At 33.8% G+C, this 21,160-nt stretch overlaps 3 protein-coding genes across 7 annotated transcripts; 2 read left to right on the plus strand and 1 right to left on the minus strand.

Moving 5' to 3' along the window:
• The first annotated feature begins 314 nt into the window (after positions 1–314).
• On the plus strand, positions 315–1,958 carry LOC103490286 (heavy metal-associated isoprenylated plant protein 26-like). The gene is made up of 2 exons (XM_008449735.3): positions 315–503; positions 1,369–1,958. The coding sequence occupies exons 1-2, from the start codon at positions 423–425 to the stop codon at positions 1,750–1,752; spliced, it is 465 nt and encodes a 154-aa protein (XP_008447957.1). The 5' UTR covers positions 315–422; the 3' UTR covers positions 1,753–1,958.
• Positions 1,959–15,257: 13,299 nt separating this feature from the next.
• Positions 15,258–17,764, plus strand: LOC103490287 (WD-40 repeat-containing protein MSI2-like). Its single transcript, XM_008449736.3, has 5 exons — positions 15,258–15,697; positions 15,778–16,101; positions 16,191–16,334; positions 16,962–17,086; positions 17,287–17,764. Exons 1-5 carry the CDS (start codon positions 15,389–15,391, stop codon positions 17,564–17,566), a joined length of 1,182 nt encoding a protein of 393 aa, XP_008447958.1. The 5' UTR covers positions 15,258–15,388; the 3' UTR covers positions 17,567–17,764.
• A 381-nt stretch (positions 17,765–18,145) lies between these two features.
• On the minus strand, positions 18,146–20,839 carry LOC103490288 (basic leucine zipper 23-like). Of its 5 annotated transcripts, XR_001762750.2 has the most exons (4): positions 19,464–20,834; positions 18,992–19,010; positions 18,708–18,829; positions 18,418–18,563 (listed from the first exon to the last, which is right to left on the minus strand). XR_001762750.2 is itself a non-coding variant. In XM_017044990.2 (3 exons), exons 1-3 carry the CDS (start codon positions 20,245–20,247, stop codon positions 18,778–18,780), a joined length of 855 nt encoding a protein of 284 aa, XP_016900479.1. In that variant the 5' UTR covers positions 20,248–20,834; the 3' UTR covers positions 18,146–18,777. The 5 variants fall into 5 exon arrangements, 3 of the variants coding, with proteins under 3 accessions (XP_016900479.1, XP_008447959.1, XP_050946320.1); XM_017044990.2 differs by having other exon boundaries at positions 18,146–18,829; XM_051090363.1 differs by lacking the exons at positions 18,708–18,829; positions 18,992–19,010 and adding an exon at positions 19,310–19,363 and having other exon boundaries at positions 18,451–18,563.
• Positions 20,840–21,160: the final 321 nt, after the last annotated feature.

The raw sequence follows: 21,160 nt of genomic DNA on the forward strand, positions 1-21,160 counted from the left end.
TCTCTCCAAACTCTGGCCCCGCGTGGGCCCCATACACATAAAAAAAAAAAAAAAAAAAAAAACTAAACACTGTTAACTTTTTCAAAGGAAGCAGCGCGTGGGGTGCACGTGCCACGGGCTTCAAAGACCGGGGCCCATCTGCCCGTTTGGTCGGTTCGGGCCATATTGCCACCGCATCCACGCAAGTACCACTCAAATCTCCATGTCGACACGTGGCGAACATTGCCATCGTTGTAATGATCCGACGGCTAACGTCTCCCTTCCGACATCAGAAATAACAAAAAATAATAATAAAATAAGAAGTTTTAGATTTGGGAAAATGGAGAATTTGGTGGCTTATTTAAAGAGGAGCGGCCACATTCATAATTTGTCATTTCCATTGCAAAGTGGTAAAAAAAGATCTCCAAAATATACAAAGGAAAATGGGAGTTTTGGATCATTTGTCTGATTATTTTGATTGCTCTTCTCATGGCTCTAAGCACAAGAAACGCAAGCAATTGCAGGTAAATTTTCTGAGCCTTCTTCAATCATTCTTTTTCTTCTTTTTCTTCTTTTTCTAGGTTATATTTTGGTCTGATTTTGTTTATGGGTTTTTTAGTTGAATTAAACCCAGAAAATTAAGGTTTGGTTTTAGTTTTATGTGATAAAAAAGTTTTTTTTTTCTTTTTTTTTAAAGAAAAACAAAAGTGGGAAGAACTGAAATTTGAATGAAACTATGTTTAACGTTGTCATGAAGTTTGAGACAAGGATTCTGTGGTTTGGTGGCGTTTTTAGGCATTAAAGTTTCTTGGCACCTACTTTTTCCCTTTGCTTTTACTCAACTTTTGACTCCAAACATCTCATAGTTTTAGCTCCATTAGTTCCGTTTGTAGTGTGCGTTGAAGTGATCTTTAAGGTTATGGTTTGAATTTTCAAAATTGTATTATAATCAACAAGCTTTATAAGACATAAATTTAGTACAACTAGTGAACAAGATTTAAAAAAACTCTTTTGCTCTGTACCAAAAACAATAAGTCATCTAACTTGAAAATCAAGTCTTTTACATGAAAAGACTAAGAAATCATGGCAATTGATGTACAATTTTCAATAACTAAAATAAAAAAAAAAATATATATCAAACAATCATTATCAAACAAAACAAACTTGTAGTTGTTTAGTTTCTAATTAAGTTAAAGATCTTAATTAATGTATTCTTAAAAAATAACAAAACTCACCTTATATATATATATATATATATATATAAATGTGAGTAATTTGAATTCTTATACATGTGTTAGGAACAAAAAAGGGTTTAATTTGAATAAAAAGAGTGTTTGGTTTGGTGATAATGTAAATGCTCATCTTTGCTTAATTTGGAATACTTGGCAGACGGTGGAGCTAAAAATTCGAATAGACTGCGAAGGATGTGAGAGGAAAGTGAAGAGAGCGTTGGAAGGAATGAAGGGAGTGAAGCAAGTGGACGTCGACCGGAAATCCAACAAAGCCACCGTAGTAGGCTACGTCGAGCCATCCAAAGTGGTGGCGCGTGTAGCTCACCGCACGGGGAAGAAAGCCGAGCTGTGGCCCTACGTTCCCTACGACGTGGTCGCACATCCGTACGCGCCGGGAGTCTACGACAAGAAAGCTCCGGCTGGGTACGTGCGAAAAGCGGATGACCCAAACGTGTACCAACTGGCACGTGCGAGCTCAACTGAAGTTCGTTATACGACGGCGTTTAGTGACGAAAATCCCGCGGCTTGTGTTGTCATGTAACGGTTGTCCCTCACTTTTGTAAATGCGCTGTAAAAATAAGGCATCATTCATAATAATTTCTTTTTGTCCATTTTGTTTTGTTTTGTTTTGTTCTGTTCTCTTTTTTTTTTAAAAAGCTTCTTAGTTTAATTTAATTTGTATTAATTTGGGTGGATATTTATTTTTGGTCTTTGGTCTAAAGTTCAATTATTATTTATTTTGTGGTATGATTGATATTGGTTGTCATGTCCTTTGTGGGGTTGCTTTTCCAATCATTCATCCCCAATTTCTAGAGCTATGTGGAAAAGTTTTGGGAAGTAAAATCAAATTTGATTATTAAGAGACTGTTCTTAAAAATTTTCTTAGCAAAAAATGTAGCATTTGTTAACAAAAATATGTATTATTGTTGATATTTTTTTCTTATATTTGGGTTGTAGATATTTTATTATAATATTATGTAATCTGACATTGTTATTTGATGAACATCACACTCATTTACTTACATTATTGATGAGAGAGATTAGTACTTCCTTGTTTTGTTATGCAATTAGATATCAAAATATAAATTACACTCAAATTACTAAGAAGTTATTATTTTTATTTTAAATATATAAAATTCAATTATTGGTTCATAGTGCATATCCGATTCCCATTCAAGTCAATGGGAACACAATTAGGTCTACATCCGTTCCACAATTAGGTCTACATCCGTTTCTCGACTAAGGAGTCGTTTGGAATTACGATCATAATAGTTAGATTATATATAATAGTTGGGGATAACTTTTCAATTTACCTATAGTAAATATTATTTAAAAATAATTTTTCTTATTTGACATTTATTATTATTTTTAATTATTTACTACAATGTTACTATTTTCTTTTCAAACTAAAAATAATATGTACCACATATTATTATAATCGAAACTAAAATAATCTATAGTCCAAACATAAATTATTTTAACTCAACTATAACGATCTTAGATTATAATAACTCACTCCTTGTCAAACATCTCCTTTGTATTTTTCGGTTTAAGTTATGTTAGTTTGGATTACAATAATATGTGTCTTAGGTGTGAGGTACTTTAGTTTAAGAAGAATATGGTAAACACTGTAATAACATAATAATGAATGTAAAATAGTAAAAATTGTAGCAAATAGTAAATACAATAGAAAATAAGTGGTTTATAACAGTGTTGATTGTAGCTAATGAGGAAGTACAAAATAGCGGATTCACGTATATGACTTTAATATCTCACCCTAGAATATCTTTCCTCAAAAATTAAAATTTAGGTTTGCAATACGAGTAACATGTTCACATAGACAAGTCAAACCATAGTACTAAGAGATAAGATATAATTCATAATAATTCTTAAGTAGAAAAATGACATCCTCAAATGTAGATAATAATTAAATGCAAGTATTATTTTAAGAAAATTTATAAATATATTAAATCCATCATATATATATATATAATATGAGAAAGTTCATCGCATGTTCAATGGTTGTGGTCATATATCAAAATTTTAATTCTAAAGAACTTTATAATAATTCATGTAATATTGTATTCATATATCAATGACTCATGCATGTTCTTAGTCAATACAATTGATTTTGGTATATTAATGAGATGATTTGTTCTGGATATGCTATTGTGTCAAAACTACCAACAATGGAATACACATCTTCTAATTCCTTATCAAAATAGTTATAAAACACTGTATAAAATTAATTATGCTCTATGCAGTTTAATTAAATTTCAAAACACTCGTTAAAATGTGTCAAAAAAGAACACTACTTAAATGTTATAATATAAATAAATTATCATCGGATCATGTAAATAAAATAAAGGGCTGACCGGAGATATAACATTGGGCTCAAAATTAATTAAGGATATAACAAAAGTTTACAAAATTTGCAAATATGACAAATTTTAACAACAAAGACGAAAATGCCCCTATAGATACACATTAAGTTTCTGTCGCTTCGTATTCCGATTTCAAGCAGACTTCTTCACGTTTTCCTTCCATTTTCTACTTTCTTCTCCATTCTTCGTACTCCGATTTGGTTTTTCGATACTGGTACCAGTGCCTTTCACTGCGCTACGTTCTCCACTTCATCTTACAAATTTCTTTGCTTTGCATTATTCACTTTGCTATGTTCTCCACTTTGCTACGTTCTCCACCCCACCTGTACTAATCGTAAGTTATTTGTTTTTCATTTGAAATAGTAAGTTATTTTCGTAAGGTATTTGTTTTTGTTTGGTCGTAACCTGTTTGAAGTAGATTTTCTTCTTTTTCTATTTGTTTGAAATTGATTCCTTCATTTTCTGTTTGGTTGTGCTTTGTTTTTTAGTGATGTGTTTCTATCACTGATTGACAGATTTAGAGGATGTTTAATTTGTTTGTTTGGCATGCTGATTTGTTTTAAGTTTATGTGTTAGTGTATAGAGTTGGGTCTATCAGTGATATATTTGTATCACTGATAGTCTTTAGGGATGTTTAGTTTGTTTGCATTGGGATGTTAGTAGATAATTTAGTTTAATGTATATTTTTATGTGATGTTGTTTATGTTCTACCAGTGATATGTTTCTATCAACTTGAAGGATGTTTTACTTGTTTGTGTTGGATTGTTATTAGATATTTAGTTTAATGTGCACTTTTTATATGTTGTTGCCTAGGGTCTATCGATGATATGTTTCAATCCTTGATAGTCTTGGAAGATGTTTAGTCCGTTTGACTTTGGAAGTTAGTAGAAGTTGTCGTTTAATTTGGATTTTGTGTGTTATGTTGCTTAGGGTTTATCAGTGATATGTTTCTATCACTGATTGACGAATTTGGAGGATGTTTAACTGGTTTATGTTGGAATGTTTAACTTGTTTGTTTGGCATGCTGATCTGTTTTAGGTTTGTGTGTTAGTGCTTAGGCTTAGGGTTTATAAGTGTATAACTGATAGTCTTGAGGGGTGTTCAGTTTGTTTGCATTGGGATGTTAGAAGATAATTTAGTTTAATGTATATTTTATGTGATGTTTATATAGTATCAGTGATATGTTTCTATCAGCTTGAATAATGTTTTACTTGTTTGTGTTGGATTGTTATTATATGTTTATATCACTGATAGATTTGAGGGATGTTTAGTTCATTGGGTTTATGTGTTTGTTGTAATTTTAAAAGATGGATAAGAAAAAAGATATTATGGAAAGCGAACCAAATGAAAAAGATGCAAAAAAGCCACAACACATGAAGCTTCATCAAGCAAAAAGAAGATTAAAAAAGAGAAGGTATTCCATTATATATATATTGTTTGTAAGTTAATATGTTGCATATTTGTTACAATTATTTTGCTCTAAACAGGGAAACAATTAATTATTGTAACCCCCAAATTTAAGGTAATATGTTGCATATTTGTTACAATTATTTTGCTCTAAACAGGGAAACAATTAATTATTGTAACCCCCAAATTTAAGGTAATTTATTTGTAATTATCTTAGGTTTAATTTTTGAATTTTGGGGTGTTATTTAATTGTTGAAATATTTGATTGGTAGAAATTGAAACTTATTAGGTATTTTGGAAAAATATCTAATTGTTGTATTTGTGGAAATTTGATTAATGGTACATTTGATTGTATGATTAATTGATTGTGAAGTTAAAATAATTATATTATAAGGATATAATTATCTAAGACTATATGTTATTGTTTGAAAGAATTTTAATTAATTATATGTTTGGGTATATAAATAATTGAATTTAAGGATAAAATAATTATATTATAAAGATAATGTAATTATTTAAGGTTATTATATTTTTGGGAAGATAAAGTGATGTGATTGGAGAGAGGGAGAATATTTGACTTAAAATGAGAATTTGATGGGTTTTAAATGAAGTGAGAGAAGATATCGTTGGGTATTTGCAAAAAGAAAGAAAAAAAATGATAAGTTAAAAATAAAATAATAATAATAATGTTATTATTTTTGTTTAAGTTTGGCATGTGGAGTTGTTTCATCTCCTTCATTAAAAAAAAAAAGAAGAGGAAAACCCTAATCTCACAAAACGTTAGCCACCCCCTTGCGCTATTGCCGTCGTCGCGTTTCCTCCGTTAAACAGCCATCGTCCGCCGCAACTCCTCAGTAGCAAGCCGAGCCAATTGTCGACGCCGCCGTTGTCTTCCATCGTTCCGTCGAGTCGTCTATCGTTCGTGCGTCGCCGTCGAAGCCCAGCCGCCCAACTCATTCGTCGCTTAAACCGTTCCGTCAGTCGATCGTTAGTCAAACCTGAGCCATGTTCACCAAACCCGAACGCAAGATCCGATCGACCGACCTTCACCCGAGCCATCTTCGTCCGCCCATGAGCATCTTCGTCTACATCTCCGAGTCGTCTCCTTCATCGTCAGCCATTACAGTCAGTCATTGTTTCGTCCGAGTCGAACCGTAGCGAGTCGCCCGAGTCGTCCCTTCGCGAACCAAGCTGAGCCACACGGGACTTCAGTCGAGTCGCTCTTACACGTACGAGCTACCCTGTGCATGTGAGTCGCCTACCCAAGTCGTTTTTCCTGCCTTAGCCGAGCCGACGCTTGTCTTCCAAGCCATATGAGCCGTCAAGCTAAATTTTCTGCCATTTTCACCTATATTTTTGTAAGTTTGAATTGATTTTGGTTAATGGCCAAGAAAGTTTTGGTTGGACCTTAAATAATTTAATTTTGGATTAAATTGAATTATTTTTCTTAAAAGATTGGAAGTGAACTATGGAACGTTGTCCTAAATTAAGGTTGAGTTGGATCTGACATCAACTTTGGGTAAGTTGAGACAATTGGAATTTTAATCCTTAAGCAACTGTTAATTAGTTTATTTACTTTAGTTATTGGGTTCCCTTGTTGTATAGGACTTGATTGTTGGAAAGCTTGACCGTGACTGTTAGGATAATTTTGGGCTGAACTAATCTTCAGGTAAGAGATTCTCCTACAAGACCTTCGTATTGAAGTGAGAGCTTGCATGAAATTCTTTTATTATGCTTTGATGTACTAGTATGCATAACATGACCGTGTGTATGGTGATTTGTAGTCAGGATAATTCCATGATTATGATGACTGATAGGTCCGGTTGAGATGTGTTATGATGAAAATATTTGAATACGAGCGCTATGATCGATACTTATGTCATGTTTATGATGATGTGATGATATGTTCATGCTATGGATAGGGTGTACTATTATCTTTATCTATTAGAGTCATACCCACATGGGTGTGCCTCAAGATCACCATATTTTTATGATTGTGTAGTTCGACGAGATCACCAGTCCAGTATGACACAGACATAATTATAAGTGATTCGACGAGGTCACTCACAGTCTAATTGTCTTAATATTTTTCTCGGGTATACTAAATACCAGTTTGTCCTAGGTGTTCCTTTGGGTTCACCGAAGACCAGAGATATTCCTACTGGATCACAGATCGCATGTGTTCGGAAACGTGCCAGTTTAATGGTACCACTTATAGGACTCTAATAAGAAGTTAACAGGCACCTGGGGGGACTAGTATTAGGTCCCTTACTGAGTATATTTTTATACTCACTCTTTCTCGTTTAATTTTACAAGAAGAGGTAAAGGTAAGGGCAGAAGGAAGCTGGCGAATGACAAGAAGTGACCGTGGCGAGCCATAGGAAACACTTTTGCTTCCGCCTTATGTTATTGTTCAAATTTCAATATTTATGAGTTTGTTTTTATTTACTTTCTCCTTTTAAAACTAGATAGGGTCCGAGTTAGGATTTTATTTAAATTTATACATTTGTTTATGATTTTAAATGAGTAGTTTGAGGTTTTGTTTTATTTTCTGTTTTTAATTTAAGAAATTTTATTTATCTTTTAATTAGTAATGACCTTGGCTTAGTATAAGGAGTTGGGTCGTTCCATTATTCCCAAAGAAATGTGGAAGTCAACTTTGAGAATTACTGTGTACTGTAATCTACAAACTTCTGACCATATTATTGAAAGTTTATCACCTAGTTGTCTAGAGTTGTTTAAAGAAGGACCATTCGGACACTTGTTAAATTTTAAAATGACAAAAATACCTTTATAACTATTATCACACTTGATTAGAAGATAATGTGTCTCAACGGACAACAATGTTCTTCTTTTCAACATCAAAGGTAACATTATGGAGTTTGGACTGCGAGATTTTTGTTTGATTACAGGGTTAAATTGTGGTGAATACCCTATAGAAGATGTTTTAGATGCAACAGAAGAAAATGAGTCAATGGTTAAACAATTGTTTTTTAGAAATAACACTTCCATTAGTAGACAAGAACTGAAGACTGCTTTTAACTATCACTGTAAATCATGCACCGATGAAGAAGAACTAGTAAAATTAGCTAACCTTTACTTCTTGTACAATGTTTTAATTCCTAGGTAAAATCACAATATTTTGGATTCGAAACATGTAAAAATGTTGGATGATAAAGAGAAGTTTAGGAATTATCCTTGGGGAATGTTGTGCTTTAGTCTTACAAAGCAATTCATTCAAAATGCGATGAAATTAAAAAAAAAAAAATCTAAGAACTCAGAAACAGAATCTAAAGCGTGTGCCTTTCTACAAGGCTTCCCTATGGTTCTAGCTTATTGGGCATATGAAATACTTCCTCAACTTGCTAGTGGGTATGTGACAAGAATATGGAAAAGGTGCCCAAGAATATTGAATTGGAAATTCAGTGTACAACTCGATTGACAAGATTTTGAAGATAACATCTTTCTGATTTGTTTTCTTTCTTAGTATTTTCTAAATTTGTTGTTACTAAGTGATAGATCCATATTAGTGATAGTCTCTTTTTTGTTTAATACTATCACGAAATGATATATTTTATAACAGATTATAACTGTCATTATTTAGTTACGATGACAGTTAATAACTATCACAGTTTACATTTTATGACATGTTGTAACTGTCATTATTTATTTTCGATGATAGTTAATAACTATCATAGTTTACATTTTATGACGGAGGATAACTGTCATTGTTAGTATTATATGACTGATATTAAATGTCATTATTTATGATTTATGGCACTTTTTAACTGTCATTATTTAACTTACCATAACTTTAATTAAATGTCAACAAAACTTTTTCGATGACAATTTTATTTTTCAATTTAAATATCACATTTGTGTTTTTAGTCATTGTTTTCAATAGCCCTCTTTCTTATCGAATCATGTATTTCTTGTCACCCTACCATTACACATACCATTACAGACCAATACAATCACATATGGAAAAACGGTGAACGCTTTAATAGAAAGAAACACATTTTATAATATTGCTTTAGTTGTTGGTACAAATGTGTTTTGGTAAGAACAAACTATTTAATAACTACATTAATTTAAACAAAAAAATTTCCTACCAAACCTACAAAAAAGCCTATACATCAATATCTCAACCTATCAATGTTAACCAATCCTATTATCTCAACCTATCAATGCCAAACAAACTCAAATTCCTAAGGCCCTATTTGGTAACTATTTTGTTTTTGAAAATTAAGCCTACTTTCTTACTATCTCATGTCGTGATCTACATCTTTTTTTTAAGTACAATAGTTTAATTCCTTGTCAAATTCTAAAAATAAAAACAAACTCTTAAAAGCTACTCTTTTTTTTTTTTTTTTTTGCTTCAAGAATTTAGCTTGGGATTTTAAACAAATAGTAAAAAGTAAATAACAAAGAAAGTTAGGGATAGATGTAGTGTCTTATATGCTTAATTTTCAAAAAACAAAAATACAAAACAAAATGGTTACCAAATGGAGCGTAAGTCACTTATTAGATTAGAGTGGTGTTAGACTAAACTAGGATAATGTTTGCATATCTCACTAAATGAGATTTAGTACATCCTGAAAATGTTTTTCCTTCCTTACATGTTTGTTAGTACACCTAGGTTGTCCAAGGAGGTATTTGGGCCAAGAATCTGAGAAGAATTATTCACGAGTATAACCCTAGGATTTAAAAAGGTATGTTATCCTAGAGGTGGCTCAACGATTTGTTTTCGAATAAAGCCACCACACCCTAAGTGAATCACGTAAATGTAAATCAGAGTTGCTTTCAGAACACACAATTGATATTGGATATTCTCCTTTGAGCGGTGGTTATTCAACTGTTAAGTTGTTATACATTGTGAATTCATATTTTAAAATAGAGAGTTTAGTGGTTAGAAAACAAAATGAAATAAAGTGGTAAAAATTGGAGGATAATGAGGAACAAAATAAGGAGCAAGAAAGAGAGAGAGGGAAAGGATTAGAACCTGTGGAAGTCTGATTGCGTGGGCGGAAGAGAAATTGGGGCTGGGCGTGTGGGGTTCGAATTGTGAGTAGAAGAGAAATTGGGGCTGGGCTGGGCGCGAAACTTCAACCGTGGGCAGAATGACGACTGACGGAAGATTGGGTTGCTCGCATGGAAGGATGATCGGCGAAAGATTGAGCTGGGTACGCGGAAGATTCGGGGCTGCGCGGAAGATTCAGTTTGGTACGCGAAAGGAGGACCAACAAAAGATTGAGATGGGTGCACCGAAGGACGACCGGCGGAAGATTGGGCTGCTCGTGCGGAAGGATGATCGTTGGCGGAAGATTGGGATGAGCGCGCGGAACTTTGACCGTGCTTTGAGACAGGTGGCCGAAAGTAGAAGATTGGGTTGGGCGCACGGAAGGATGACCGTCGGACGTAGAAGATAGAAGGAGACAGCCGCACAAATGGGAGAGGTTGAGAAATTTGGGATTTTATGTTTTAATTAAATTTAATAAAATTGGGGTTTTTTTTTATTTTAATAAATTATTTTAATAAATCCTAAACCCTTTTATGACAGCAAATAACTGTCACAGAAAACAATATCCGAAAACAACATCTTTTCCCGCCAAAAAAGCGCATTTTCACATATTATGACAATTATTTCTTCTCTTCTCTCAATTTTTCTTCTTTAGAAGTGTCATGGAAAGTCACTTTTCTTGTAGTGATTGTTACATTAGAAGAAGAAATGAAATTTGAGTACTTCAAATATTTTGTGGAATTAGAAAATGAAAGATTGGATGAAGCATGTGCTGTGAAGTATAAAAATATGGCAGAAAGAATATCTTCTTTACATGAAGATATGGAAGATTTTAAAAAAAAAAAACAGCAGAAAGAAGATTGAGACTACCTGAAGAAGGGACAAGAGGAGATCGTTTGTTTGTTACTTTCACTAATAGAAGTTGTAAATCAAAGACTTCTGAACAAATGTGAAACTGAAAAAAAATCTCAAGAGCCCTTGGAAAAGAATCATCCTCCATCAGTGAGTTTAGAAATGATAGATGTTGGTATTGATGCTAACGTTGATAAAGCAACCGCTTGTGCAAAAGAGAAAGAGGTAAAGTTATTAAAGCTTCTAGTTCTTTTACTTTTATTTTTTTTTCCAAGACTATTATGTTTGTGAGTGAAAAGTCTATCAATGGTAGAATTGTATCAATGATAGACTATTCTTTCTATGATTTAAGTCTATTAGTGATAGGGTTTTATTAGTGATAAACTATTCTTAGATCTCAAGTGTGATTGAAAAGTCTATCAATGATAGGATATTGATGTTTTCTATAGTTCTTTTCATTGCAATACTAATAGTAATATCTGTAAAAGATTGAAGATAACGAGGAAACTGAGGAAGATGATGATAATCATCGTGAAAATAAGTCAAAAATGGTGCCTGACACATTAAACAAAGTGAAGGTATTATAATAATCACATTTGTTTGTTTTATGATACACTTAATGTGTATATGTATAAACTCTAATTCAATATTTTTTTTTTAGGTTGTTCAAGAAAAGACAAAAGTGAAAATTATGATAATAGGGAAAAATTATTGAAAATGCTAGGTCGAAGAGACAACCTAAACCATCAAAGAAAGTGTTGAAGAATGTGAAAGAGCAAAAGAAAGAAAAATATCAAAAGAATGAAAGAGGCAAGAAGAATGATTCTCCAAAACCAACAAGACATTCTCCTAGAATAATAAAAGATCTTGCACCTAGTTTTGATTTGCAAATCTCTGAAGTATAAGTAGATGGATATTGTAGTGCAATAGTTTTGTTGATATTTGTGATAGAGTTCACACTGTTTGATGTACAAATCTCTCAATATTGAGTAGATGGATATTGTAGTGCATTAGTTTTGTAAATGTTTGTGACAGAGTTCACATTGCACCTTCATATGCAGTTAGTTGATTTTACCATATTAATGAAGAAAAATGTTGGATTACAAGTTGAAACATTACAAGTTTTTTGTGTCTGTTTGCATTGAGATCAGTATTTATTGAACCATTCCTTTCATCAATTATCCCTTCCACGTCTAAAAAAGAGCTTATCAATTATAGGGTCCTTATATATCAACTTCAAACGTTTTAGAAGGTGTTAGAAACAAACGCAATATTCAGTATTTAAAAAAATATTATGAATACTTTTTGGAATACTTAAATGTCGATAAGATATTACAACTAAATCTTCCCAATCCCTTAAACTATTCTTTATATTCTCAAAAAAACCATCTCTATGATGCATCATTTTCAAAATCTACAATATTAAAGGCTAATGGAAAATTTTGATTATTACCATCAATTGTTGAGGCTGTTAAAAGAGTTCCACCATATTTAGATTCAAAAAATGTACCGTCAACTGATATGTTGGGCCTACAATATTTCCATCCTTCAATGCATGCTCTAGGAGCCATAAAACAGTACTTAAAATGTCCATCTGTATCGGTTTCATAAGCAGTGAATGAACCTGAAATTAAAAAAAAAATAAAAATACATACGTACATATATATATACACCCACATACATATACATCAAAAACAAATAACATGTTCTTTTACTATAGGTCTGTCACTAATATGGTTTATCACTGGTACGATCTATCCTTAATAGATCGTATAGTAAACCACCATAACATCAGTCTGATGATATGCTCATTTACTATAGGGCCTATCACTGATAGAACTTATCAGTGATAGATCATATCATTAAAAGCTTGATTGATGATATATAAATTATAAGAATAAAAACATACCTGGGTTAATTTCTTTTAGTTTCGTTAAAAAGTTTGGGATCAAGGCATAAGATTCTTTTGTTTCACCATCCAAAGAATTCATAACAAGTTCCTTTGCCCTCTACGCTTTATAGTAGCTAACATTTACACCAAGTTTAGTACGCATGTGAATCATAATATCATTTGGAGTTGAACGGTCAAAAGAACTAAAGTCTTTTACAATACAATCACTAATCAATGATGAAGGTGCTTGTCTATGAGTAGTTTGAATAACATTTATGGAGCAATTGTGATTAGCAATATATTTTCTTAATCACCATAATAGAATTTGATCTCACAATCTTGAATTCAAAGTTGTTCTTTATAGCAATGTAGTAAAATGACTTAGATAATAGTTCCTTGCTAGTAAACATATCCTTTTCTTTCAAATAGAATGTAGAAGACAAGCTACTAACATGAATATCTGTAAGAATTTGAAAATCATCATCAATGGAAGAAGAATGCAGGAAAGAACACAAATTATCCATCCCACTATCAACGACACTAAATGACCATTCTAAATCCATATTAAAGACATGAGCAATAGCATGGGCAACAAATGGATGTCTTGTAATTTGCCCTTTAACTAAACTTAGAAACCAAGTAACATCTTTATCTTCGTGAATTTGAACTACAGTTTGAATATCAGTGATACCATAATCCAATAAGATTGACAATTGTATTGAAGAAGGAGATGCATCAAATCAAACTTTCCTTAATATCAAACTCACTAAATTTTCAAAACACATCATCTCATCAACCAATACGCTTGTAGTCTTGTAATTCAAGTAACTATTTATATCATCCCACTGCACTATGAAACACTATTTGTATCATAATGTATCAGTGATAGAGTCTATCACTATCATTAATAGACATGTAATTCTACGGAGAAAATGAAATCATATAATCAATGTTTAAAAATAATAATAAAAGGAACATGTAATTCTTTTAACCTAAAAACATGAAATCAAAAAAAAAAAAAAAAAAAAAACTACAAAGATTCAAACCGGAAAATTATTAAAACTAGAAAATACAAAGATTGAAACGAAAAAACTAAAATAAGAGGAAACGACTAAAAAGAAAAATCAAATCTAAAATATTTAAAAAATATTTGATTACATACTAGATGATTTAATGAAAGGAGGAGAAAATCACAGAGAATAAGAGGACGACTGGTTGGAGGCGAAAGAAGGTGTTCTTATCGTAGGAGAAAACCACAGAGAATATGGAGAAACGATGGTAAGGATGGAGAAGGTAGAAAATTGCGGATAATATATTGGAGGAGGGAGAAAATGGTGGAAAAGAGAAATGACGGTGAAAATGGAGAAGGGAGAAAATCACACTAATTTTTCTTTTAAAACGAGGGCAATCTTGGAATATATTAAAAAAATAAAAAAATTTGCAAAATTTGCAAATTATTTAATAAATTGCACCATATACTCAATATTTTATACCAAAATAGTTATAGATTATAAAATCACTAAATAAAATCGTTCGGGTCCAAGTCCAGTCCAATTCGAAGCTTGACAAAAATTTGGGCCCAAGTAAAGAATGGGCCCAAGCCCAACTTTGACCGAAACACATGAAAGACCCATGAAAATATTTGTAAATAGAGATCTTACCTCCTCATTTAAAGGGAAAGAAGGTGAGAAGAATTGATGACGGAAGTGGTGAAGACGACCAATGAAGTTCTCAAGACTTTCAAGTTGTAGTCGATCTCCATATTACTTTGAATAAAGATAAATCTTCCATAAATTTGATAAAACTGAAGCTCAAATCAATTTTAAGCAACTTTTTGTAGATTGAATAATTGGAAGGCTAAAACTCCGTAAATTTTAGAAAATTGAAACTAAAATTAATATTAAATTTACAACTTCCTAATGATTGAAACTCCAGAATTTTGGAGACGTAGACTCTAAAGTTCATATAAATAAAGCTCTAAATATCTGAAAAGGATAACTCTTATAAGGTCATAAGGCAGGTTTAAACAAGTTAATAAGCCAAAAACCGATCCAAACTTATAATTTTCTGACCTAAAGACAGCCCATCGAAGAAAAATAAGTATGTTCCAAGAAAAATTCTCTAAGAGATCAACAAGTCCAAAGGTCGATCATTTAAAAATGATCAATAAGCCCAAAGGTCGATTATCTAGGAAGATCAATAAGCCCAAAGACCAATAATAAAAGAAGATCAAATCTAAAGGTAGATTATCCTAGAAGATCAATAAGGTTAAAAGTTAAAGTTTACTTTTCGAAAAATAACATCAAAATATCATGTATTAATGGGAATGCAAGGTTCAAGTATAACAAATTAATTTTTTTTTGAAAATCTCGAGTGTATAGTGTTCAAACTAAAAACTAAACACAAAATAGTTGGGGCATATATATATATATATTAAATATGAAATATATAAAAATGACAAAATGGAATTTAATTGACTGGTGGGCTGGGCTTGATAATCTCATGAACGGCCCAAATTGTTCAAATCTGGCGACCTATATAAAGCGCAGCATCTTCATTGAAGCCCAAGAATTTTAGCGGGAAAAGGGTTTCACGAAGCTCAGTTGGAAGCGGAGCAAGAACAATGGCGGGAGAAGAAGATGGTGTCGATGAAGTGGTGGAAGAATTCTCTATCTGGAAGAAGAACTCTCCCTATTTGTACGATCTTCTCATTTCCCACTCTCTGGAATGGCCGTCTCTCACTGTCGATTGGGTTCCATCGGCCCCCTTTCTTCACCAGGTCAACCCATCTCTCGCCGTCCACAAGCTCGTCCTCGGAACCCACACATCGGAGGACGTCCCCAATTTTCTCATGGTGGCCGATGCTGTTTTTCCCGTCAAATCATCCGAAACCAGAATAGACATTAGTGGGGAAGACCCCATTCTGCCAAAGGTCAGTGATTAATTGTTGTTTACTGCGAACTAGGTGTTTGATGAAATGTCTAGCTGAAATTTTGTGTTGGGTTTTGACAGATAGAGATAACTCAGAAGATACGTGTTGAAGGGGAGGTGAATAGAGCGCGGTGTATGCCGCAGAACCCAGAAATCGTTGGTGCAAAGACGAGTGGATGCGAGGTGTATGTTTTTAATCGTGCTAAACAGTGGGAGAAGGATCAGGGAGCTGTGTGTGACCCTGATTTGAGATTGAGGGGTCATGATAAAGAGGGTTATGGGTTGTCTTGGAGCCCGTTTAAGGAGGGTTACCTCTTAAGTGGCTCAAATGATCAGAAAATTTGTTTGTGGGACGTATCCTCCATGGCCGACAAAAATGTGCTTGATGCAATGCACGTCTATGAGGTAAATTTTGGGGACTGAACATGGTGTGTCTTGATTTGGGGCGATTGTTTTAAACTTTCTTTGTATGGTATTGCTGTTTCCATATTCAGGCTCATGAAAGCGTGGTCGGTGATGTCTCATGGCATTTGAAGAATGAGAACTTGTTTGGATCTGTTGGTGATGATTGCTTGTTGGTGATATGGGATTTGCGTACAAATAAATCTGTGGATTCTGTTCGAGCTCACGAAGAGGAGGTAATGCTATTCTGAACCTTTTCTTAACAATACGCAAGTAACTCTTTTACTTTTCTTCAATACAATATATCTCGAGAGTGAGTGACAGGTCGGCTGCAACGATTAAACGACTATCTTAAGGGTGACGATTTGGTTAGCCGTAAGGTTCTGCCCTTACAATGTTGTGATATAATGAGAAAGAAGAGAACTATCTCAATGGCAATACAATTTTACCCGGAAAATTTGAGAGGGCTGGTAAACTCTTCTCTTTCTCTAGACAACTTGTTCGCTACTCAAAACATAAAATTAAAAAAAAGCTAACCTTTACCTTTATAATTCCTTCTCTTAGCATAACAGACTCTACGGGCACAACATTTCTTTCCCTGGTTCCCCACAGCCTTCACTCAATTCATAACTTTTATCCAACAAATATTCACTCAATTCATACCTAATTTGTCCCCTCTGTTATTATCCTCTTACCTCTTCTCTTACATCGAAGAATAATTGGGTGCTAAAGAGTAGCTTAGGCTACGGGGTCATCAATCAGTCAATATTTTGTAGTCGTGAGTTAGAATTATGTCTCTTTAGAACAGTGAGGAGCACCATCTTGAGTTTTATTGACACAAACTTTCTGTTCCATGGATACAGGTGAACTATGTTTCTTTCAATCCATACAACGAATGGATTTTAGCAACAGCATCATCAGATACCACGGTGGGTCTGTTTGATCTACGGAGGCTCGCTGAACCACTGCACGCTCTCAGCAGCCACACGTATGTCTCTACACCTCCCTTATCAGATCATCAATCTTAATTATACATTAAAGGAAGAAACTGTAATGTGATTATCTGTTCGTGATTGTTTCTTTAATTACCAAAAACTGTGTGTTTGTTGAATTAAGGGTTGATTCGAAACGACTTTTCTCTTAAAAGGTCACTTGGAGAAAGTATTGATCTGTGGTTGTTGGTGACAGGGAGGGAGTGTTTCAAGTGGAGTGGGATCCAAATCATGAAACTGTGTTGGCATCTTCTGGTGATGATAGAAGGTTGATGGTGTGGGATCTAAACAACATAGGAAATGAGCAAGATGGAGATGCTGAAGACGGGCCTCCAGAGTTGTTATTTTCACATGGAGGACACAAGGCTAAAATATCAGACTTCAGTTGGAACAGCAACGAGCCGTGGGTCATTTCAAGTGTGGCTGAAGATAACTCAGTTCAGGTCTGGCAAATGGCCAAAAGTATTTACCGATGATATCTTCTTTCCCAAAGCTCACGAGATCCATTGCTCAACTTATTTGTTTTAAAGCTTTTCAGATAATATTAGGTTTTCTTTTGACGATATCAATACTACGTTTTACGTTAGTAATGTACTTCTGATATGTTAATATGTACTTGACTATTTGTCGTTTTGTTATTTTATTTTAAAATTTTGCGAGATTTTATATTTTAATTTAATAGTTTTGGTATCTATTTTGGTAGTTAAGAAAGTGTATAAGAATTGAATAAATGTGAGTTATGAAAACAGATAATGATGCACATATCTATACACACATATATCTACCCAACATAGAAATTGTTTATTCATAGACTATTTTCACCTCTTTTTTTTACCTCTTTTTTTAACCCTATGCTACCTATATTTTGTGAGAAGCATTTTTTATACTTTTGAAAGTTAAAAAAGAGTTTTTTTTTCTAAAGTTCAAACAGTTTTTTTAAACAAAATACCAAATTTTACTTTTTACATTTTTACATTTTGAATCTAATTACTATATTTGACAACTATTTATTTATTTATTTATTTATTTATAAGTTAGCTGGAAGAGAAAACTGCTTGACAAATTATTTTTAGAATGCTTATTATTAGAAACTCTAATCAAATAGAAAACAAAACCAATATAACTTGACACTGCCTTCTGTTAGTCTTAATAGAAAGAAGACCAATATGTAATATTGTTCGATCCATCAGTTGGAGCCATTCACTTTTGCCATACTTTCATTCATTAAAAACTCTGCCATGCTCTACTCAATTTCACTTCTCAACCTTCGAAGATGTGTATGGAACCCCGCAGTACCACGTATGAAGAAGCTTCACCATTTCGAGTACCTCAAATGGGTCAAGAGAAAATCGATAAGGAGAAGATATTCAGACATTGCAGTTGCATGGCACCACCCCACAGGCATGGGCGGATGAACACGTTGACATTATGATTGATTCATTCATCAGGTCCATGTCTCTTTACGGCTTCCTCCTAATAAACAAATGAAAAAACGATAGAGTTGTAACTTCAAGTAAACAACCAATTACTTTCCAAACAAACGATTCTGATTAAGGGCATGCTTGTAATGATTTTTTAAGGGCTTAAAATCCAATTTCAAGGCACAGAGAAAGTTACTCCAAATAGACCATTAGCCATCCATTGAGGAATACCTCCCTTTCATGATCCTATAAAAAAGTTGGGTAGATCACTTATCCACAGAGCCACTTGGTTGGTTCAGAATGTGAAACTTTATTTTGCTATCAGAAAAGTGAAAAAGATTAGGTGTCACATAACCTTTAACAAGGAACACTCAAATACGGTGAAACAGTGGGCACTGTTTTTTACATTAGTGTGACCAAACAGAGAGATGAAATGTAGAATAAACACATCACTGTATTCTGGTTCATACGGATGCTTACATGTCACAGGCAATTCCTCCTATGGCAATAAAAATTAGAGCACAGATTTTTAGACATTACATCAAAGAGACAGATAAAACAGAATGTCATACATGGATTTGAGCAACCTATTTGGGACCTCAATCTCAATCTCGATGTTAAGAGCCTTTATATTTTGTATCCACAAATGAATAATTCCAAGATCTAAGTGTGCTAGTAGTAGAAAACAGGCATCAAAACATACTCCTACATCGAAATTCGAAACTATATATAAAAAGAAGGAAATGCAAGTTGGAAATGACAATAAACTAAGTCTAATATATGGACTATTGCTCATACTTCCTGAACAGTTTGCCTATCAAATTACATATTTGTAAGCTGCCAAACTCAAACCTGCTTCAATGAACATGTATCGTAGAACAAACAATCAGAGATTAATGAAATACAAGAAAGAAAGGATTGTTATCATGAAGATGGAAGCCTCAGTGTTTACCTTTTTTCTTCGTCGCCCCTGAAGAAATATCAGTTGAAACCGCATTCCCTACTCCACACCCAGGTAGTTCTTTTGATCCTGAGTCATGATTTGCCAAACATTGAAGATTTTCAAATTCACAAGCACCAAAGCTTTGTCCATTAATCACAGCACCTTCACTGCTTCTGCTGCCATCGACCCCAGGATGGAGGCAGTAAACCTGATCCTCACACTGCATATTACATGGGTTCATCACATAAGCACCAGGCATGCTTGGGTTGGACAAGTTAGGATTAACAGCTTTCTGGTAAGGGAAAGAACCAATCTCCCCTTCAATTCTCCCCCTAATATCAACAAGCAAACACTTAAGCCTAGCAATCTCAGCCTCAAGTGCTGCTTGCCCCTGCAGCCTCTTCATCAAATGCTGATTCAAAGCCCTCAACCTAACAACCTCATCCTCTAATGAGGCTGCCCTAGCCTTCTTCTTCTCACGGTACTTACGAACAGCTTCACGGTTACCCAATGGACGTTTCTTCGACTTCTTCTCAGTTGATTCAGCAGTATCATCAGTAACAACCTTGTCTTCTTCAGATGGGGCAGGGACAATTTTAGTGTGGACATGAAAACATGTGTGGGTATGAGAGTAGTCAGGGCCTGGTGGATTGCAAGTATGTGTATGAGTACAAGTATGAGTATCTTTGAGAAGTTCATCAAAGAAACTATCCATTGAACAACTGCTTGGAATCTCGATATTAGGGCTGGAAAAAACATCCTGATTTGAAAAATCAAGCTCCCCGTCGTCCATAACTTAATACAGAATCAACAATACAAACTGGAAGAAATAATTCAAAATTTTGAGACCAACACAGATGAAATATTGAACTCAGCCACCAATTCCTAGATTCCGAATTTAAAAAAACGAAGCTTCTGAACTGAATTAGGGAAATGGGGGTTCGGCATAAACAACAACGATGGAAAAACTCAGTAAACCCACGTAGGGAATTTCAGTAAGAACGTCAACCAATTAAGAACAATGGTTGAGTCAACTAAAAATGAGGCGGCAGCATTAATCAAAAGCACCAAAAAACAAGGCAATGGTTAGAGATAAGAAAGACCCACCACGGAAATCACTGAAACGCGAAAAGGAAAGCATGCAATCGGCACAGAAATCAAAAGGGAGAACAGCATTACATGGAAAATGAAAAGCCAATTGGGAAAAGAGATGAAAAAGGGGTGTATAAGAAGAGAAACCCTAGGGAGGAATAACACATGAAGACCAGATCGGTGAAGAACATTCAGCGAAAGGGAAAGGGCCAAAATCAAGCAAGGGGCTTAGGGAATTCCATTAAGAATTTGTATAATTCTTTTTCCCCCTGATTACATAAGGTAGAGAAGTCTTGTATGTTTGTTTGATATTGATTGGTCTCCATTGAAGGTAATTTAGAAGTATTTGGAGGGCCCAATTGTAATTTCGGTATCAAGATTGGGAATTATTCGGTGCTTTTAATAGTACCAAAACCTGACATTTGTGGGTCCGGCTTACTTCTCATGATGTGTTGTCGAATCAAATCAGGACCGTCAAATAGTTCCCATCTTTTATTTATTATTTCTTTTTCTTTTTTAAAATTTGACAAATATCAATTCTTCCCTTCTTTGTTTGTTTACGTCTAATTACGCTTATTAATTAAATCACACTAAAAAATACTTTATAATTATAT

The sequence above is a fragment of the Cucumis melo genome, chromosome 1 (genome assembly GCF_025177605.1).
Source record: "Cucumis melo cultivar AY chromosome 1, USDA_Cmelo_AY_1.0, whole genome shotgun sequence".
In the NCBI taxonomy this organism is placed as follows: domain Eukaryota; kingdom Viridiplantae; phylum Streptophyta; class Magnoliopsida; order Cucurbitales; family Cucurbitaceae; genus Cucumis; species Cucumis melo.